Source organism: Schizosaccharomyces pombe (genome assembly GCF_000002945.2).
Source record: "Schizosaccharomyces pombe strain 972h- genome assembly, chromosome: III".
NCBI lineage: Eukaryota > Fungi > Ascomycota > Schizosaccharomycetes > Schizosaccharomycetales > Schizosaccharomycetaceae > Schizosaccharomyces > Schizosaccharomyces pombe.
The window spans coordinates 398,165-417,802 of NC_003421.2; the positions used below are offsets into that span (position 1 = coordinate 398,165).

Consider the following 19,638-nt stretch of genomic DNA (forward strand, 5'->3'; position numbering starts at 1 on the left):
AAGCATAAAGGTGTAACAATATTCACATCCATTGAGTTAACAAATTCATTGTTTATTTTTTATTTTTAATGCTTGGTTAAATTACATTTTAATTTTAATTTTTTAAACGGAACTAAATATCTATTTGGAGTCTATTATACTGAAATTGAAATGGATTATTTACTCGAATACCTTGTAAACAATTGGTGTTCTTGTTATTTACACAATTCCACAAAAGTAAGGATAATTTACTGCATCTTAATTTTAGTATCCTCATTATGCTAAATCAATTAGACAATCCAAAAACCACATGCAGTGAACGAATAGTATTTTATAGCTGTATTTTTTGATCGTCAAGTATTGCAAAGCGACATCTCACTATAAAACAATTTCGATTTGAAAAAATGCTATCTGCATAAGATATTCTATAGCCAAATGAAATAATATCCGCTGGTCATAAAGGTTAAGTTTGAAGAAATGCAATTCCCAAGTACTAGGTACTTGAAGTATATGTTTACAATTCGATTAGGTACATATTTAAACTGTACCGTTTAAAATTGCATAAAAACATTGAATCAAACTTTTTTTATTTTTTTGTTTAAAATTTTTGCCTATCTATAATTAGCAAGATGTGATACAATTGTGATATTTAGTCTTGCAAAAATACTCATCATGGATCGTATTTTCAATAGAAACCTAACAAAGTGTTTTGAGAATGTTTTGTTTTATAATAATAGAAAGCATGCAAAAACACTTGTACCTTCTGCTAAACAAGTTTTCTTTGAATACGAATCGAAAACATTGCTTTCTACAACGGAGAGTAACAAAGTGACAACGAAACCCTAGTCCACCGAAAAGTTGTCTTCTGCAAAGCACAGAAATTACCCATTGAGGTTTCTTCCGCGGTCAATTGTATTGAGAAATCGAATTTCAAAGATGCAAATTTTAAAAGATCAGGAGAACTTAAATCCCGATGGAGGTAGCTTTGTTTTAATTACACCGCCATTGTCTCCTCCTAAACAGAAATCTTTATCATATACAAATATTTCGAGGAGACATGGCATGCGAGCTTGCATGAAAGGAATTGTTTACGAAGTTTACAAAAATCAACCGAAACTTTGGTTGCAGCAAGAATTAATATGGTTGCGTCGTAAACGGATTCATCCAATTCCTAAAGCTCGTCGTAATAATCATGTAGGTCGATGGGCTAACAGGCATTCCAATGTCTCTTCATCTTCTGGCTCTCGCGGACGCAGTAGTGTCTCTTCTCGAGACTCGTCACCAAGTTACAGCGGTGCTCTCCGGTCTGCTGAAAGAAGCATCTCTTCTAGTCCTTCCACTATTGAGGCCCGTAGAAGAAAATCGGCTCGTGGAAATGGGCTTAATGGTGCCATCGATGTTGCCAACCTTCCCTTTGAAGAGTTGCCGAATTTCTGTCCTGACATGTCTGTACTGGACAACCGTACGCATCCTCGTACACTAAAAGCTGAGTGGAAAGGTCCGCCTTTGGACCTTAGTGATGACCCTTATCGCGATCTCTTGCACCCTGCTGAATTACATTTGGCTTCGACTCTTCGTCTTCCATGTTTGATTTATCTTGATAACAAAAAAAGAATATTTGCGGAATGGCATCATCGTCGTCAACAAGGACTTACTTTTCGAAAAACTGATGCTCAAAGGGCTAGTCGAGTTGACGTAAACAAAGCCAGCCGTTTATGGAAGGCATTTCATGAAGTCGGCTTTTTCGACGATTAAACCTTTTACCTTCTGTGCTAAGATGGAAATATTTTGTTGAATCACCCATCTTGCTCTCCAAATACCCTTTCATACCAAATTTGCTTTTATTGTTATTTTCTCTGCTTAAAAGACTTTACTACCCCATTTACCAATTTTTAAAAAAGTCTTTCTTTTTGTACACTCAGCAAAGTGTTAACTTAAAGCTACATTTTGTGCTTGTTTATACTTTGTAACCATTTTATACCCTTCTTTTCTCTTCAGATTTTTGGTTGGTATGCTTAATTAAGCTTAATTCGTTCTTTATATTGTCTTCTTTTCATTTTATTATGATCCTTGTATTTAAAAAAAAGAGAAGCTATTGTATATATGGTCTTTGGGAGTGCCGTTTGTATTTTCTAACATTGTACCTAGTATATCATGCTTTTAAAAAAAGGCTACCTAAAAAATGCTCAAAAATTTTTGATGAGAGGCTGTGTTCTTCCAACTCTCTACTCTCCATTTTGATTCCTTTATTTATACTTAATTATATATTTAAAAGCAGAAAAATGAGGTAGAAAATACTTTGCGATCATCCTTGTTGAAGCATTTTCTTTAATAATCATTCTTTTTATATTCCTCAGTATTTCTTAAGATTTTGTGACATATTTAATGCATCTTTCCATTGTAGTAGTAACTAACAATTCGGCTTTTTTCTTTGAGCTTTTTGCATTTTCAATTATTTACATTTTCCATACTACTCAATTAGTCAATGTTACCTATATGATATCGTCACTTGTTTTTTTGTAAAAATTGAGGGTAGGGTTAAACACAACACATTGTGACTGCTTTGATTAGACAATTTGAAAGACTAAAAGCACAATCGTCCCCAACCCAACCCATATTAACAATGGCAAATCTGAGAACACAGAAGCGTCTTGCTGCCTCTGTTTTAAAATGCGGCAAGCGCAAAGTTTGGATGGATCCCAATGAGATCAGTGAAATTAGCAATGCTAACAGCCGTCAAAATATCCGCAAATTGGTCAAGGATGGTTTGGTCATTCGCAAGCCCAATTTGATGCACTCTCGTTTCCGTATCCGTAAAACTCATGCTGCCAAGCGTCTTGGTCGTCACACCGGTTATGGTAAGCGTAAGGGTACTGCTGAGGCTCGTATGCCCTCTACTGTTGTTTGGATGCGTCGTCAACGTGTCTTGCGTCGTCTCCTTCGCAAGTACCGTGAGTCTGGTAAGATAGATAAGCATCTTTACCACACTCTTTATTTGGAAGCCAAGGGTAACACCTTCAAGCACAAACGTGCCTTGATTGAACATATCCAACGTGCCAAGGCCGAGGCCAACCGTACCAAGTTGATCCAAGAGCAACAAGATGCTCGTCGTGCTCGTGCCAAGGCTGCCCGTCAACGTAGAGCCAAGGCTGTTGAAGAAAAACGTGAGCAAATTTACACTGCTGCCGAAAAGATCGAGGAATAATTGCCTTAATACATTTATGTTTTGACATATGCACTTTTGGTTTAGGCGGTAAATTAATTTTTCAATAGTGTTTTAAATATACTATGCTTGTTGTGTACATTAGTAAGGTGAAACGAATTCGTAGATTGTAGAACTTTCTCCTTTGACAAATGACTTCGGACTGGAAGTTAAAAAATTTTTTCAATTCATCTGTACTAATTAATCTATGAGTATGTTATGTCGTTCATAGTTAAACAGCACTAAGTTTAAACTACTGAGGTATTGTGTTTTATTATTGATTTGTAACATATAATCATTTATAGTAGTTGTCTAAGCACATTCCATGTACTATCTATCTATCTATAGTCCTGTTTTCAAGAACACACAACGATAAGCGTTGTACTATCCCTCAACCTGCACCATGGTTGTAACGGTCAAATCAATATATGCAAAGGATTGTATTTAATGAATAGCCAAATCCTTGAAGTTTCGATTTGTTTGTTTACATACTTATTTATGAAAAATCACACTTCGTTGGCATGGCAACCACCTGCTCATTTGCTTTCCTCACTCATACTGGAAGAGAGAAAAGTATCCGTCTCCCAAAATATGAATTTATAGCATTTTCTATTATATCGCAATTTCACATAGATTAATCTACAAGGCAGTTATTACCTGTTTGCTTGCTTTTCGATATCTTGTTGTACCCGAATTGCATACCTAGGCGATTTTTACTTGGTTCTAATCTCAAATTCACGATTTTTAAGTTATTATTGTGCTAAAAGATTTACGCAACATAGTATTGAAGCTCTGTTGTGCTTCCCTTAAGGACCCATCACTCTTTTGCATATACCGGTCATTTCTTTTGTAAATATATACATAATCGAGTGTGCTAAGCTATTCTATTTCTATACTTAACTCATGTATCGAAAATGGGATTTATGTATAACACGACACTTGCTCCCTTATATAGAGCATAGCGTTATACCGATAATTGCTCTCTTGGTTTTGTCATTAATATTTTACATTCTTTACATATGCTTTGGGACCACTTCGTATATATTAAGCGGAATTATACTCGGTGCGTATGTAAACAGCTTATTTCACAACAATCATAGTGTTATCTTGAATATCAAGCATCCTGAGTTGGGTGAACCACTTAAGCCATATCAAACTCCTTTACCACCTGAACTTGAAGCTCCTTTACAACTATTGATTTCAAAGCTTACGCAACATTACATCAATGGTTGGTATAAACACGTTAGTGAAGATCCATCTTTTATTCGCGAGGTTCAAAGCACCATAGAATATATTATGCGACAATTTTATGCATATGTGAGTTCTCAGGAATCCTCGCATATAATTTATGAACTTTTAAAAAATGCCATTTCTACTACTACGTTAGTTTTGTCGGATTTAAATCATTTTCGGAGCAAAAAAATCCCTCTCACTGAATTTGCTCTTCGTTATCCCGAGTCGGCTGTTTCGAAACTACTTGATCAGGCGTCCATTGAAAGAACTTTACGCGCGCAAGCTTCTGCTATGATAGTTAAGTTTAGCCGACCTGAAGACTCAGCTTGTCTTCCTTTACATTGTTTGCTGAGAGAAGTTCTTGCAATGCAAGTATTTAAGCGTATCACAACACATTGTTCTTCTCCAAGGTTCGTGAATCGCTGTATTATTCTTTATTTTTCTTCAAGTGAGGATAAGAGTGATTGTTTGGCAAAGAAAAATTATGTTAACAAGTGTCTTATGGCCAAGGCACTTAAAGATTACCCCGTTCATACCAATATTGATCCTGATGCAGGGAAGTTATCATTTGACGATGCTTTTTACGAAGCTCACATTGAACTTCATTATCAATTTTTGAAGGAGGCTTCCCTAAATACCCTTATTAAAGATAAAAAAATGCTCAAGTTTATTATCACTGTTCGTCCCGTTCATTTGCATGTCTCACCTTGGGTGGTTTATCGTCGATATCGGGGGTTCAAAACTTTATACTATTTGTTAAAAAAGCAAAGTGCTAGAAATGGGCGAGCTGTACCGAGTTTTCCTGTTTGGCGTGGAAACACGTATGAGAAGTTTCGTGAAGGATTGTATTTTTTTATAGAAGCTTTACTGCATGATAGTCACTTTGCAACTAATGTTGATGTCCGCAAGTTTTTTGCAAAATCTATGAGGTCTCACCCATTAGTTGATGACATTTACAATGGATTTGATGTAGATAAGAAACATCAATCTTCCTCTGTACCCACATTACCCAATCTTACAAATATTAGCCGAGTGTTAAGCAATAAAACATCTAAAAGTGCAAAACCAAAGCGTTCTGAGCGAACTGGGCTGTTGAGTCATCAAAGTACATTGGCACCTGAACCACTTAGCCAACAAAGGGATAGCTTTGAACTTTGTACCACCGGCTATAGAGATACCGGTTCATGTACTTCGGATGATGAGGATTCGATTCATGAGCCTTACCGTCCCGCTTCCACTCAACCAACTGAAAACCCCCCAGCGATGCCTGATCATAACGGAAGTCCAACCACTGAGCCACCTAAACCAAACGCTTTTGAATTAAAAGAAGAACGTCTTAAAGAAATTATCAGCGGGGGATTTGCTCTGGTTGATGAGCTTTGCTCTCTGAATTCCAAGTTGTGGTTTTTTCGAAAATCAGTTTTAACGATTATGAAGACGACAGTATTGCATGGTCCTGGGAGGTTCTCGGCTCAAGTTGAACGAATGTTAAAGAACCAAATTTATGACAAGCTTTCAAACACTCAACTAGTGGGAGATTTATTAACTTCGTTAATCTTAAACGTATGGCCCGACGAAAAAAAAGCCATGGAATCACATTCGACAAGGGCACACAGACGTTCAACTGAATCTAAAATTTCCTTTGATAGCGAAGCCGATTCCCTTTTCGAAGAGGCTAGCAAATCTGTTCCTGAAGACCCTGTTTCAGTTTTTTGTGACGAGGAAAGCGATGAAAGTTTGAGATTACGAGCCGAAAAAACCCTTGTTGAAAACGCTTTATCTGAGAATTTTACTCTTATGCTTGGACAGTCAACCTCCGAGGAAAGCCTAAAAATTATTTTCGAACTGCTTCAAGAACCGCAATTCGTGCAAGGGTTCCTTGCACATTTACTTAGCAATGCTCTTCGTAGCATCATATAGTCAATCAAGGTATATCGCAAGTGTGCCGTATATTTATTTCTTTTCGCCGATATATACCTGGCATTTTAATGATTTTTACTTCTTTCCCTTTTTTATCATTTTGTTTCCCTTCTCTTACATTTTAAAATTCCATTAGCTTTTGGTCGATACGTGATGACCGGTTTCATGATTAATCGCAAAATCAAACGAACCTTTAGAACCATTCCCTTGTTTTCTACCTCGTTTGTTAATATTTTATTATCCTACTTTCTTTTATATATTTATTTATAAAATCGTATTTTCGACTTTACCTTGCTTTAAGATTTGTTTGTTTAAAGTTGGCGAAGTCGAGAACTATCTTCTCTATCTTTAGTCAAGTTTGCGTTAATTTATACATATTGAGTTTCGTTTATTCGGTTAATTGTTCGTTCCGTTTTACAAGCAATCTAGCTTTTTGTGTAAGAAAAAGTTAGACGTGTATATGTTTAGAAAATTTAGTTGTAGGAACTATGATATTAATTGACAATCATATTCTGACACAAGTGGTCAATTGAATTGGATTGTTCAACTTAAGAGACCAAGTTTTGGCGGATTAAGCATAATTTTTGTTAACAGAATGACTTGAAGCAACTACCAAATTGTTGACATAGCAGTACCCAAAATTTTACGAAGGATGAAATTTTTTAAAGCAGAAAACGTTCGTTAATTTTGAGATTAACAGTAATTCTAGCATCTTCAAAGTTTGATGTTTGCTCAACAAGTTTTTGTTTTTACGGATAGCGACAGGAGTGTAATACCTCTGGTTTCGAGAAAACTTAAATATGAGAAGTTTAAACAAAATAATAATGCATTTTCGGTTGGGGTTTCAGCATGAACTTGCAAAACTGAAAAGATACTCAATTCAAACTTCAAAATATTCTTTTAAAGAAAACTGTAGTCTAGTAATCATACTGCTATTATAGAAAAATATAATCTTACGCAAGAACAGATTCCGCTGAAATTCGCAATGCTTATTTAACGAAAACGACTTTAGTGAAGTTTTAATAATTTCTAAGAACGTAAAATACCGAGTAATTGGATTCCCATTTGCTAGTATGTTCTGACCAGAACTAACACATCTTTTGCGAAATAACCATGTCGGAAAGAGACACTGCTTTAGAGAAATATAAATCCTATTTATTACAACATCGAGAATGGGATTCAAAACTGAAGGATTTGCGTTTTGGAAATCGAGATCTAGTCAAGAAATATGATAAAACAGAGGATGATATAAAAAGCTTGCAGTCGGTTGGTCAGATTATTGGAGAAGTATTGAAACAACTTGATTCTGAAAGATTCATTGTAAAAGCTAGGTAAGTAATTACTCAAACTTTTGGGAGATTGTTTGCTTTACGTGGAGGATATATACAAGTGAAATGTGAAAATGGATGTGAAGACCTTATTATTAGTAATGCATATGTTGGGCGTTGAATTCCTTCATAAAGAATTTTTTGTGGCGTATGAATGGGAACCATGTTTAAATGCATATAATCATTTGCCCGTTCCTTTTTTTTTTTAAAGATAAGTTCAGTGGGCAAAATCTGTGTTCAAAAACTGTTTGGTTCTAACCTCTCCATCCAGCAAAAATTCTTTTTGAAATGCGCACACGGTATAAAAATCTATAACCGGAAGCATGAAACACTCTGTTTACTGGTTTCATAGCAAATCGTTGGGAAAGTAGATACCTCACGTATAGTCATCCTTCTCTTTTTACAAATCTATCGTTGCATTAGTACACTATTTTTTATTTCCTTTCATTATTTTCTGTTTCCCTAACCTATTCTAGCTCTGGTCCACGTTACGTTGTAGGTTGCAGAAACAATGTCGACCAATCTCATTTGGTTCAAGGCGTTCGTGTATCTTTAGATATGACCACGTTAACCATTATGCGTATTCTTCCTCGTGAGGTTGATCCTCTCGTTTACAATATGTCAATTGAAGACCCTGGTGACATTTCTTTCGCCGGTGTCGGTGGCTTGAATGAACAAATTCGTGAATTGCGTGAAGTTATTGAACTACCTTTAAAGAATCCGGAATTATTCCTTCGTGTGGGAATTAAGCCACCAAAAGGTGTTTTGCTCTATGGTCCTCCTGGTACTGGTAAAACTCTTTTAGCTCGTGCCGTGGCGGCATCTTTAGGTGTTAACTTTTTAAAAGTAGTTTCCAGTGCTATCGTTGATAAATATATTGGAGAATCTGCTAGAATAATTCGTGAAATGTTTGGCTATGCAAAAGAGCATGAGCCATGTGTTATTTTTATGGACGAAATTGATGCTATTGGTGGTAGAAGATTCTCTGAAGGAACATCTGCTGATCGTGAAATTCAGCGTACATTGATGGAATTATTGAATCAGATGGATGGTTTCGATTACCTTGGCCAAACGAAAATTATCATGGCGACAAATCGTCCTGATACTCTAGATCCTGCCTTGCTTCGTCCTGGTCGTCTAGATCGTAAAATTGAAATTCCCCTACCAAACGAAGTTGGTCGTATGGAGATTTTGAAAATCCATTTAGAAAAAGTCTCTAAACAAGGCGAAATTGACTATGAAGCATTGGTTAAACTGACAGATGGAACAAATGGTGCTGACTTGCGGAATGTGGTTACAGAAGCAGGATTCATAGCCATTAAAGAAGATCGCGACTATGTCATTCAGTCCGATTTAATGTCCGCAGCTCGTAAGGTTGCTGACCTGAAGAAACTTGAAGGTACAATTGATTACCAAAAGCTTTAGTGCACATATATCCAAAAAGCCATGAAATGATAAGTTTACCGATGAAGATTATACGCGCAACTGCATAGTTATGATTAAAAAGGTCGAATAGTAAGTGAAACGTTTACTTTTAATATATTCCGACTCTTTTGGCTTTTATCATGTATATATGAATATGCTTGATGGGAATCTATGTATATTATCGTAAGGCATATCTGTGATAGTACAAACTGATTTTCTTCAATATTTGATTATGTTTTCCATATCCTCCAAATACCAAACATTGTTTTTCCACTCTACATAATTTACTGGCGACAAAAGAAAAAATGATCAAGTAAAAATAAACAATTAATTATACACATGAATTAAAAGTAAAGCAAATGTTTGACTAGAAATTATTAACTAACCAAATGCACTGAAGTGTAAAGAACGAACTAAATATATTGAACGAAACCCGGTTCAAAAATGCAAAAATTCTTCTCTTCCCAGGAAGGATAGTTTGAAGTTATCCTTAAAAGGTAGTAGACCTTTGACAAAGAAACGAGGAAAAACGTCTAGTACGCTAAGATAAAAGAATAAGAGAGGTGAAAATCATAGCTGGCTTCATATAAGCAGCCAAACTAGTTATTATAGTACTAGATGAAGCTGAATGCGCAGTTTAGAAGTCATTTTATCCCATAATTTCAAGAAAGTAAAGGCAAGATAAAGATAGCCAGATAGAGTCATTGAAAAAGACGACGAAAAGGCGTAAAACAAAGAGCGCAGAAATGAATAATCTAAAAAATTACAAATGAAGTATTAACGTATTAAAAGGAAAAAAGTATGAAACGCAAATAACTGATAATAAAATGATTAGCAAGCTAGTTTCTTTAAAATCGGCGTACAGTTTCCCTCTTTTTGTTTGTCAAAGAAGAGTAAGCGTAGGAAATGCCAGTATTCCCTTTGTAAAGACATGTACGAAAATTAAAGCAACTGTACCAAGATAACCAAAGAGGCTGTTAGAAACAATTTTTTTAGACTTGTTGCTCGACAGTCTCAAATGCCGATTCAACAGGAGGCTCAAAGAAAGCAGCGTGTCCGAATACACAGACACAGGAAGCACCAACTAACCAAATGATAGTTTCGATGGGAGATGCGAACAGCCCAAGAGGAATCAACACGCATGCTAGAATGACATAAAGATTTTGGTTGGAAATTACACGATGGCTAAGTTGTAAATCAGCTCCTTGAAGCTTACGAATACCATAAACACCACCAACACCAATTCCAATGACAATTAAAAGTAAAGGGTTACGGATAAGTGCGTAAATAACGAGCATAGCAATGATTGCAAGATAGTTAGAAGAAAACCTCGAAAAGTTGAAGCTAATTCTCGACTGAGCTTCACTGAAATTCCTAGGTCTAGAAATTCTACGAACATCCAAGAACTCGCCCACCGATTTAAAACCACTTAGATACTGAGCCTACCATTTTGCGTTAGTGAATTGATCTTTTCAAGTTTACTACTCATAGTTCATTAATTCATACCCTTGAAGCGTAAATTTCTGAGAAAGTCTCCGAAACTTTAGTAATACTCAACGACAGTGCTGACATTATGAAAAACCGTAGTAGGTGTCTTAGATATAGGGAAAGGATAAATTCTACTTTTCCTGGATGTTGACAAAGTATTCTAAGCCATTGATTGTTACCCACTGTAAAGTACATTGAGAAAGCAACGCTAAATAGATATTGTGCAACAGAAAAAATTGTAATAATTGTATTGCATAACTCATTTTATTTAAATTATGAATCACTATCGTATATAGCGTAATTTTGCTTTAAACGCTATTTCAAATCTATGGTAAAACTAGATGAACTAACGTTGCTGCGAAAGTTCATAGATTGCTTATAAACCTATTTCTTTAACTAAAAGGATGTATTTTAACTTTATTTTACTGAGCCAAAGTCCATTCGTTGACGGTGTTGAAATTATTCTACAGCTTGGTCATTGACAAATTTCATTTTCTCTGATAATTCATTTAATAATTTGTATCAAAAAAAAATAGATTCTTGAGAAAGATTAACATAAAAGATAAAATTACCCTACATTTCTGTACTCAAATCGATATGTTCTAACTTTGAAAGGGTTTCACAATATATGAATAACCGTATATTGGTACAATTTAATCCTATTATAGGTAAAAAACCTCACATAGAGACAATAAATAATTATTATTTTTTGTTATATTGTCGAGAATAGAAGCATGTAATGAATGCAATATCTCGTTATTTCCAAAGAGTCAACTGCTAAGTGAGTTCCAACAGAATTAACAGGCAGAAGCAAGATACTGATGTCTTCAACGATCACAAGATAAAAGGAAGGTGTATTTTTTACAAAAAATTTCGCTGTCAGCTTGCTCCACAAAATGCAATTTGCACTCTTCATTTTTCACAACTCTTCAATGTCAAAAAGTAGTAACAGCCTAAAAATACGAGCTAGTGTTTTTATTATTCAAGGTAGATCAAAAAGAGTATAATTTCCGGCTATCTTGAAAATGATTCACGCTAGCTAAAAGTATGCGATGATGACTAATTAATGATGACCTGCATCATTTCGATTCTACACACTTTAAACATCATTTTCTAATGCTTCTAGCGTCGTCAAGTTAGGACCTGGCCTAATAAAAACATCTGAAAAATCTTCGTTGCTTGTAAGCTCTAAATTATGTTCATTCGCCAAATGTAAAACACAAATAAAGGCAAAACTGGTGGATATATCTTTGAGTTCTTTTTTCTCGTATGTCTCCTCTAATTGATTGACAGTGGAAAAAAAAGATTTGACTGGCATGTTGGTTTCTTCTGACTCCATCTCCGAACCCTCAATATGAGAGTTGATGGAATTTTCTTTAATTGTGTTTTCAAGATCTAGACATTTCCATAGCTTTTCTTTCAGTACTCGCACATCAACCTTTTTAGCACGCTTCGCATAATTCAGCATATCTGGTTTTGCCAAACGAGCAGTTAACAAAAGGTTATCACCAAATCCTGATGATGATGGAGGTGTAAGCAGAGGTGTTTGCTTAGGGCTATCGGAATCTCCAAATCCATACGGGGGTATTCCTTCATCAACATTATCACTGCCATCAGAATCGAATCCATGGGGTTGAATACCGTCCAAATCATTCTCATCATCTAAGGCTTTATTCAGTTGTAGCTGTCCTTCTCCATCAGCGTTGGGTAGAACTGACATCTTTGGTTTCAAGAAAAGCTGTAAAAGCCTCTTAGAATCATATTGGTAGTCATCAGGTAGTAAACATCGATTATGTCTTTTCCAATGAGACTTGGGAAGCTTGAGACTGCTGGTTGCAGGAGTGAACAGTGCTTCGACGTCTACTTCCTGCAAGAAATCAATGGCGTTATCAAGTTCTCGACGCTTTTTCCGTTCCGTGGAAGAAAGAGAACGCGATACATTATCTGAACTTTCAGCCGTATTGGAAGAGTTGAATACAGTTGATGCGTTATTGATATTTTTTCTCAATGCCTGAATGCGCCAATGTTCGGGTCCAGCCCAGTTCTTTTTCATTGACTTGTCAAAATATTCGTATACTCCATTCGCAGCGGCAGTAGAAATAATAGAATAATTTTCATTCATAGTACTTCCATCAGCCATATTGACTTCAGTATCCACACCAAAATCTGGATTTTCGGATTCGTCCATTGCTTTTGGTACTACATCAACATATGGGTTCTCCTCATCGTAAGCCATTTCCTCCAAAGCATGCACAATATGTCCTTCTTCACCATCGGAATCGGAAGAAAGGGAAGCTGCATCAGCATCAGTTTTCTCCATCGTATTATCCACTAAGGAGGTTGTCGTTATCATGTTAACTTCATCACTTAATGATTTTAAGAGAGAGACATCAAGATTCCCTTTACTATCAAATTCAAAGCCCTGTAAGGAGGGACATATTGTCAACTGATCAATATCGGTAAAATAGCATTTGTAAATACCATTCAAGGTCTCCCTAGAAATATTGTCATGCACATTAGTCATTTCTGTGTCATGGCTTTCGATAGGCGCTGCGACTACCGCTTCCTGCGATTCAGCTTCAACATCTTTATTTTCCAAATCCTTGATGACAGTATCGCTAGAATCGAATACAATTCGTCCATGTTGATCAACACAAAGATGATTCATTAATAAGCCTTTAGCACCATCCTCATCAAAATCTGCACACATTTTCTTGAATAAAGGATCAAAAGAACATTCTAACTCAAATTTTTTAGCGCGTATTGACTCGAAATCTTTAACGAGAGTCTTTACCGAACGTTGTGCACGCTTTCTCTCTTTCTTTTTCTGTAGATCCTCATCATCATTTTCAGCATCTTCGCCTTCTTCCGTTTGCTGCAATACTTTGGAATCGTTTGCCAATCCACTGAGTAGCTTGCCGGTCTCAGTAGCAACAGAATCAATACGCGAAGTATAAATTTTCACGCATCCGTCTAATGTACAGCTTGCCTTTTGGAAATTTATATCTTCACCATCACGTAGAAGCGACATGTCGTGAAAATAGTCAATAAGCGCAAAATTCCAGGTATTTGTGGAATTAATTTTGTTGTCAGTAGCTAATTTAATCCATTCCTCAAAATTAGAAAGAACAGGAACCTGATGAGAGCTATTAAATGGTGAAGAATTGTTTAGAGATTCTCTTCTTGGCGTTATTGAGTGCAGAGCTGAACTTCTTCGCAACTCGCGCTGCTTACGGCTGTTCTCTTTAGCTCTTTTTTTTTCTAATGCATCGTCATTTAAGGAGGGTAAGCTAACGGGCGCATGCCCGCCTAAACTAGCTCTTTTCATTGATTTAAGTAAATGTTTATGTTCACAAGTGGTAAGTCGGTGTGCCTATACGTATATCGCGCTTTAACGATATGCCGTATATTTCTTTCTAATCAACAAATGATAAAGATTCAAATAAGTTTCTAAATAAATGCCAATATGATAACATTATTTTTCTTTTGAAATTTGTTTTCAAATAATATAGTATTTCCCAATTTACTTCATTGATGGCTTCCCGATTACAAAGTCAAAAGTCTTTTGTTTATTATTCTGTTACAAATTTTGTGAAGTTTCAATTATTATAAATCTTCCATATAAAATTAACAAGGTAATACCAAATCAAGTTTGGATCCTAAAATTCAGTAGCTATCAAGTTTTAAGAGAATTTTATTTTTCGTTTTCGTTTATTTAAACTTGAACTTCGTAGTATTGTGGAGCAAATGGATATATCTAAGACAGTATATCTCTTAACATTTTACTTCTAAATCACTCCTGAATGCAATCCACTGAATGGTATGCGCATTTATCCTGACTCTCAAAATATTCAACCAATATCAAATGCAGACGATGTAAGACAGAAAATTGATTCTATTCTATATTAAAAAATAAAAAGCATTAGTGTACCATCAGATATAATGCGTGCTTTTTAAACGAACTATTATAATTGTACAGCTGCCCATATATTCATGTACCATCAATTCTCCAAGAGCATCATTGTCTAGTTTAAATAGCCACGACATGTTGGAGCACCACACAAACAAGGAATCTTATCAGCTTCTTCCGGAAACTTGTAATCATAAGTAAGTTCCTCTCCATGCATAATATCCCTGTCAGCATAAATTACGATTTTTCTTTTCCCTTCAACTCTAATAATCCTAGCTATACAATTAGGAGCGCATGAATGATTGATGAAACGCGCGATATTTCCCTTTTTTGTAGCATCAACGATAACATCCTCGTCAATACGGAACAAATAACTGTCTCCAATACCTTCACGAACGTAGTTCTTTTCACGATTATCAGCCACCCGTTGTCGAATGATTTCTCCAATATACTCTATGACCATATCATTTTTATCAATGTTTTCCATGGCAAAAAGCCCTAATGTATGAATGCGACTAGGGCCAAAATGTAATTGCTTTTTACGAGCCTTTAGTGCATTGAATCTGAGCAAGTCAGCTTCGGCTGGCAATTGAGACTTTTCAACTCCAGCAGCCAATCTTCTATTGTTAACACGATTCATTCGTGATGTGATACGGCTTGTAGAATGACTAATAGTATCGATGGTTGATCGATTACGAAGTGGTAGATATAGTGATTTTTCGGTAGTTGGAATAATATAGTATCCCTCACTTTTAGCAGAACCGCTAGTATTAGAGCGAAAATAACCTTTAGGTTCTGGAAGAATAGCCGTATCTCCATACTTAACATCCCCATTCTTAAATTTACATGACTTGCGTTCATAAGCCCAGAAATTGGGATCGTTGATATCCATGAGGGGTTCATCCTTGAGTGCCTCTTGAAGATATGAGTAATCTTCGTCATTTTTTACCAAGTACTGTAGACCATCCAAGTCAAGAAGTACATCGTCTTCTGGATAATTGTAAGGAAGTGCACCATAATAAACGCTTCCAGTTTCATCAAACTCATTAATACGCCATTTGGGAGCTAAAGCTAAAACTTCATCAATCTCTTTCTTAGGCGATATGAGTTCATCTTTTATGGCGCTACCTGATTTTGGAATCGCAGCACTAGGAGAAAGTATTGATGCATCTGATTCGGTTTCGCTGGACGAAGTATAGTCAACTTCCATCTTTTCATATTTTTTCTTTGATATTTTAGATTTTGTACGAAAACGATGGAATTTGTCATTTTCATCAGATGTATCAGAAAAAACTGGAGTCGCCTCGTCAGACTTCACAGACTTTATTGAGCCAATCTTCCCTCTTTCTACACGCTCGTCTCCAGAAGATAACAAAAGTTCTTGATCAGACTCGGCTTCAGAAGCGCTTGAGTTATACATTTGATTAAGCTGGTAGTGTAAAGGTCGAGCTTCGTGCCTTCTTCTACGTCTTCTTTGAAGTTTCGACTTCGTTTTACTACCCGCTGAAAGATTCATTTTACTGGAATCAACTCGTTTTTTAAATTTGGGAAGACTGGGGAGCTTTCCGACTGTTGATTCAATTTTTAAAGGAACATCAGGAACACTTGTAGATGAAACCAATAAATTTTCTTGTAGTTCTTCCTTAACAGAAGGCTTAGGCATTGAATGAAGATATTTGAAGATTGCCGGTCCAATTATTTTACTTTTTACATCACGTAACAAAGCAGCCTCAAGATCTCTAAGCACAACTGAGGTTGCTTCAGCGTACGCTTCCTCGGGAGGTAAAACAACTCTTCGTACTGCGCTCTTTTTTCCATCTTCCTTTGTACGTGAAGGAATGTCATGAAATTTCAATTTTATGCGACAATTTTGTACGTATGTACGATCCAGCGCACGGTAACAATTGCTCGCTTCGCGATAATTATTAAAAGTTATATAAAACCCGTCTTTGTTCATGTATATCTTTTCATACAAAAATTTTCGAAAATGATGCTTTATATCAGTATAATACACACGATCTGGAGGGACAAAGCGATCGTCAATTAGTAAATAAATATAATCATTAATATTTTTTGGAACATCAGTCTCGCTTGACGTAAGAAAACCTGATTTCTGGTCCACGTTCTGAACTTTAGAATGTTGCAAGTCTCCATTGCTCAATGTTTGTGAATTTTTCGATGGTTGACGCCAAGGAGGAATATCTTCATTCATAGCTGCAGATAACTTTTGCCGCGAAGATTCATCTTCCCGCTCGAATCTCTGTTTCTGTAAAGTTTCTTCTTGAAATTGCTTTTCAACAGCATTTAAAGCTTTCTTGAACGCTTCTTCGCATAATGAACCATCCCGATCAAGGACTACTGAAAGAGGCTTACCGGAAAACCTCAAGCCATTTGCTTGTTGTACAGCAATTTTCGCTGAATGTGCTGCTACAGAAATGGAACTACGCTTGTCAAAAGATATACAGCACAACCCTAAAGAAGTACCTGTATAAGGGTTTAACTTTAAGTCTAAATCGAAAACTTCCCCAAATGATTTAAAATGATATCGGAGCTGTTCAGAAGTCACGAGCGGTGAGATGTTAGAAACAAAAACCTGAGTTGGAGGTTCTGGACCTAATGAATTCTCATTGTAGTCATAATTTATAGTTTGCAAAGATTTTAAAAATGGCCTTCCACTTTTAGGAATACCGCGGGCATATATTGGATTTTTAAGTCTAGGGTCGCGAACTACTAAAGGTGGTTTTGAAACACCATTAAACCGATATATAATTTTGCGACCAAGGTTCTCCTTGATTCCTAATTCTGGATCGTATAAAACTTTGTAATTATTCCTTTGAACGGGTTGAGATTTCGACCGCGTAGAGGTATTAAAATCCATGGCTGATTAATATTGAATCCAAGTAGCAAATCCCAGGCATTCGATCAAAACAAAAAAGAGCTATAAAGTAAAAAAAAAAAAAAATCAAGAGATATTAAAAACCTGTGCACTAAATCAAAATCAAAAATTTGGTAACAACTCGATAAGTGTAATTTATTCCAATAATGAGCCTTGACAAATTATGAAAAAAAAAACGTTATGTAAAAAGAAATAATATCGCCGGGATGAAGAGCTTTCTATTGTAAAGTATTTGAACCGTAATTCAGCTTATAATTGGAAAAGTATGTCGCGCGACGTTACTTTGTAAATTATAACAATATTCAAAAACTCAAGTAAAACTTGATCAGTCTTCAAATAAATACGTTCATAAGGCTAATAACAAGTAAAAAAGCTCTGTCAAACATCCGTTTGGCCAAACACAAAGTTTATAGGATCTCTGTGGATGTTTGTGTAAGGTAGGCCAATTCATATTACGCGCCACAGTAGCTCTTATAGCGAAATTTAGTAAAATCGTTATCCAAAGATACCGTTGCATATTACACTACCAATGTTGCTGAAGAGAAGCAAGAATAAATGGCTTGAGAAAGGAAAACTTGTAGATGAATGTTTTAGAACAAAGACATAATTATAAACTACATGAGGAATATTAGGAATCATAATAGAAAATACTAACATGAAAAGATTGTTGGTACATGATAGAAAACCGATTCGCACACAACGATGAATGAGACGAGAAGGTACAAAAGGATAATCGAATACAGAAAAACCAAATAAGTGCCCAGATGCGAAGTAGGAAAACATTTAGCAAAACAAGTTTAACCCGGTTGTTTTGGATAATGAAGTCTAAGGCTAAAAAGAGAACGTAAAGCACAAACAACCAACTCCTAGAGAATAAATTAAAATAGTAGACGACCAGCGTTACCAACAATCGTAGAAGCGGAGAAAAGTATCATAGGAATCCATAAACGAAACTGAATTTCAGGGAATTCAACTCCATTTAACTCACTAAATTTGTTAGCTGATAAACGAATGTTTGAAAATACTGGAGCAGCCTTTGGTAGGCAGTTGATGGATAACAACTAACATACATTTTTGAGGTATCAACCAAATTATAATATAAGATACTCCCCAACACAGAAGTAATTGTCGACAAAATAATACCGTTTCTTGAGCGATCAAATATATACCAAATGCTAGCAGAACTCGCAACGAGTGCAACAATGGAGTGTGAATTCGAAATAAATAGTAATTTCTAGAGATAAGTTAGCAAGAGTATATTCACGATGCATAGTAAGCATTGGCAAAGAGGGTTTACTATCAAACTTAAATTCTCAGAAAACAGCACAACTTATTTATGGTGATGAATAAACTATATCAAGAAGTCGTTACGCATAGATAATTGCTGTAACTCCATACATCTTGCATATATATTTCACTTTTTTATTTAAAGGAACGCCTCGTATAATGTAAAACTTACCTTCATAGAAAGTAGCAATGTAGCGAAAGCAGCAAGATACCGAGAAATCCATTGCCATTTAGACGATTGTGAAGGGCGTAAAGGGGCAGCTCCCAAAGGATACTTCGTATCCATACGTCGATAAGAGAGTCCAAGTATGACAGCAACGAAGCCAAAAATTGCAGGCCATGGGGGCTCAAATTTCCAACTTTTGAGATTGACCGTCAGAAGTGGTAGCTTTGCATCTTGCACAATTTGTTCAGCCAAATAAGTAAACACAAACCCTAATCCAAATATAACACAAAGCTTACAAAAAAAAGTTATTAAAGATGAATAGTCTATAAATGTTATCCCTTTCTTTCTCTGTTTCTTTAAATCATCATCGATCTGTCTAGACGCGTAATCTTCATAACTACTCAGGGATTCATCATCTTCTGCCTGCTCTTCATCTAATTTAAGTGGAGCAAAAAGCCCTGATAGTGTCGATTTCATATTGTCCAAAGAAAGTACCGACAAGGACTTCTTGACCGCTCGATTTCCATTATAACCATCTGGGTAGCGCGGACGGGGTTCGTAAATCTCTTTTCTGCTCATTTTATTCAAGCTTACGGCACCTTTCTGTAGAGATCCTTGTGAAACTGACTAAATGGATGGAGAAGAATCAATCTTTACGTTTAGGTACTTGGCAGAATCGAGACATTGCACAAAACACGCATAGCCCAGTGACAAGTAACAATTTTGAGTAACAAAGATCTCAAGTAAGAGAGATCTGAAATGAATAAATATTTACAATCACTTTTATATGTGAATTTGACCTTT

The 19,638-nt window shown here is 35.9% G+C and overlaps 8 protein-coding genes and 12 long non-coding RNA genes across 20 annotated transcripts; 8 read left to right on the forward strand and 12 right to left on the reverse strand.

Moving 5' to 3' along the window:
* Positions 1–249: 249 nt before the first annotated feature.
* Positions 250–531, reverse strand: SPOM_SPNCRNA.6827. Its single transcript, NR_196169.1, has one exon. It is a non-coding gene; the product is annotated as a non-coding RNA (long non-coding RNA).
* A 308-nt stretch (positions 532–839) lies between these two features.
* laf2 (Clr6-associated factor 2 Laf2) lies at positions 840–2,338 on the forward strand. The gene has a single exon (NM_001022799.3). The coding sequence runs from the start codon at positions 916–918 to the stop codon at positions 1,732–1,734; it is 819 nt and encodes a 272-aa protein (NP_587806.1). The 5' UTR covers positions 840–915; the 3' UTR covers positions 1,735–2,338.
* SPOM_SPNCRNA.6828 lies at positions 1,032–1,876 on the reverse strand. Its single transcript, NR_196170.1, has one exon. It is a non-coding gene; the product is annotated as a non-coding RNA (long non-coding RNA).
* Positions 1,979–2,463, reverse strand: SPOM_SPNCRNA.6829. Its single transcript, NR_196171.1, has one exon. It is a non-coding gene; the product is annotated as a non-coding RNA (long non-coding RNA).
* Positions 2,464–2,588: 125 nt separating this feature from the next.
* On the forward strand, positions 2,589–3,283 carry rpl1902 (60S ribosomal protein L19). The gene has a single exon (NM_001022800.3). The coding sequence runs from the start codon at positions 2,603–2,605 to the stop codon at positions 3,182–3,184; it is 582 nt and encodes a 193-aa protein (NP_587807.1). The 5' UTR covers positions 2,589–2,602; the 3' UTR covers positions 3,185–3,283.
* Positions 2,595–3,198, reverse strand: SPOM_SPNCRNA.6830. The gene has a single exon (NR_196172.1). It is a non-coding gene; the product is annotated as a non-coding RNA (long non-coding RNA).
* A 473-nt stretch (positions 3,284–3,756) lies between the features above and the next one.
* On the forward strand, positions 3,757–6,787 carry mug122 (PX/PXA domain protein). Its single transcript, NM_001022801.3, has one exon. It carries the CDS (start codon positions 4,085–4,087, stop codon positions 6,332–6,334), a length of 2,250 nt encoding a protein of 749 aa, NP_587808.1. The 5' UTR covers positions 3,757–4,084; the 3' UTR covers positions 6,335–6,787.
* SPOM_SPNCRNA.6831 lies at positions 4,972–5,227 on the reverse strand. Its single transcript, NR_196173.1, has one exon. It is a non-coding gene; the product is annotated as a non-coding RNA (long non-coding RNA).
* On the reverse strand, positions 6,694–7,117 carry SPOM_SPNCRNA.6832. The gene has a single exon (NR_196174.1). It is a non-coding gene; the product is annotated as a non-coding RNA (long non-coding RNA).
* SPOM_SPNCRNA.6833 lies at positions 6,981–7,200 on the forward strand. Its single transcript, NR_196175.1, has one exon. It is a non-coding gene; the product is annotated as a non-coding RNA (long non-coding RNA).
* A 180-nt stretch (positions 7,201–7,380) lies between these two features.
* On the reverse strand, positions 7,381–7,719 carry SPOM_SPNCRNA.6834. Its single transcript, NR_196176.1, has one exon. It is a non-coding gene; the product is annotated as a non-coding RNA (long non-coding RNA).
* On the forward strand, positions 7,437–9,431 carry rpt4 (proteasome regulatory subunit Rpt4). Its single transcript, NM_001022802.3, has 2 exons — positions 7,437–7,665; positions 8,139–9,431. Exons 1-2 carry the CDS (start codon positions 7,448–7,450, stop codon positions 9,085–9,087), a joined length of 1,167 nt encoding a protein of 388 aa, NP_587809.2. The 5' UTR covers positions 7,437–7,447; the 3' UTR covers positions 9,088–9,431.
* On the reverse strand, positions 8,088–9,137 carry SPOM_SPNCRNA.6835. The gene has a single exon (NR_196177.1). It is a non-coding gene; the product is annotated as a non-coding RNA (long non-coding RNA).
* A 2-nt stretch (positions 9,432–9,433) lies between the features above and the next one.
* Positions 9,434–10,701, reverse strand: yip3 (Rab GTPase-binding protein). Its single transcript, NM_001022803.3, has 2 exons — positions 10,594–10,701; positions 9,434–10,529 (listed from the first exon to the last, which is right to left on the reverse strand). Exons 1-2 carry the CDS (start codon positions 10,657–10,659, stop codon positions 10,080–10,082), a joined length of 516 nt encoding a protein of 171 aa, NP_587810.1. The 5' UTR covers positions 10,660–10,701; the 3' UTR covers positions 9,434–10,079.
* Positions 10,702–10,930: 229 nt separating this feature from the next.
* On the forward strand, positions 10,931–13,979 carry SPOM_SPNCRNA.6836. The gene has a single exon (NR_196178.1). It is a non-coding gene; the product is annotated as a non-coding RNA (long non-coding RNA).
* Positions 11,190–13,927, reverse strand: cnd2 (condensin complex non-SMC subunit Cnd2). The gene has a single exon (NM_001022804.3). The coding sequence runs from the start codon at positions 13,901–13,903 to the stop codon at positions 11,675–11,677; it is 2,229 nt and encodes a 742-aa protein (NP_587811.1). The 5' UTR covers positions 13,904–13,927; the 3' UTR covers positions 11,190–11,674.
* A 149-nt stretch (positions 13,980–14,128) lies between the features above and the next one.
* set1 (histone H3-K4 methyltransferase Set1) lies at positions 14,129–17,783 on the reverse strand. Its single transcript, NM_001022805.3, has one exon. The coding sequence runs from the start codon at positions 17,361–17,363 to the stop codon at positions 14,601–14,603; it is 2,763 nt and encodes a 920-aa protein (NP_587812.1). The 5' UTR covers positions 17,364–17,783; the 3' UTR covers positions 14,129–14,600.
* SPOM_SPNCRNA.6837 lies at positions 14,604–15,215 on the forward strand. The gene has a single exon (NR_196179.1). It is a non-coding gene; the product is annotated as a non-coding RNA (long non-coding RNA).
* Positions 17,784–17,942: 159 nt separating the features above from the next.
* On the forward strand, positions 17,943–18,634 carry SPOM_SPNCRNA.6838. The gene has a single exon (NR_196180.1). It is a non-coding gene; the product is annotated as a non-coding RNA (long non-coding RNA).
* Positions 17,993–19,503, reverse strand: ins1 (INSIG domain protein). The gene is made up of 3 exons (NM_001022806.3): positions 18,841–19,503; positions 18,452–18,615; positions 17,993–18,368 (listed from the first exon to the last, which is right to left on the reverse strand). Exons 1-3 carry the CDS (start codon positions 19,411–19,413, stop codon positions 18,260–18,262), a joined length of 846 nt encoding a protein of 281 aa, NP_587813.1. The 5' UTR covers positions 19,414–19,503; the 3' UTR covers positions 17,993–18,259.
* Between the last annotated feature and the right edge of the window lie 135 nt (positions 19,504–19,638).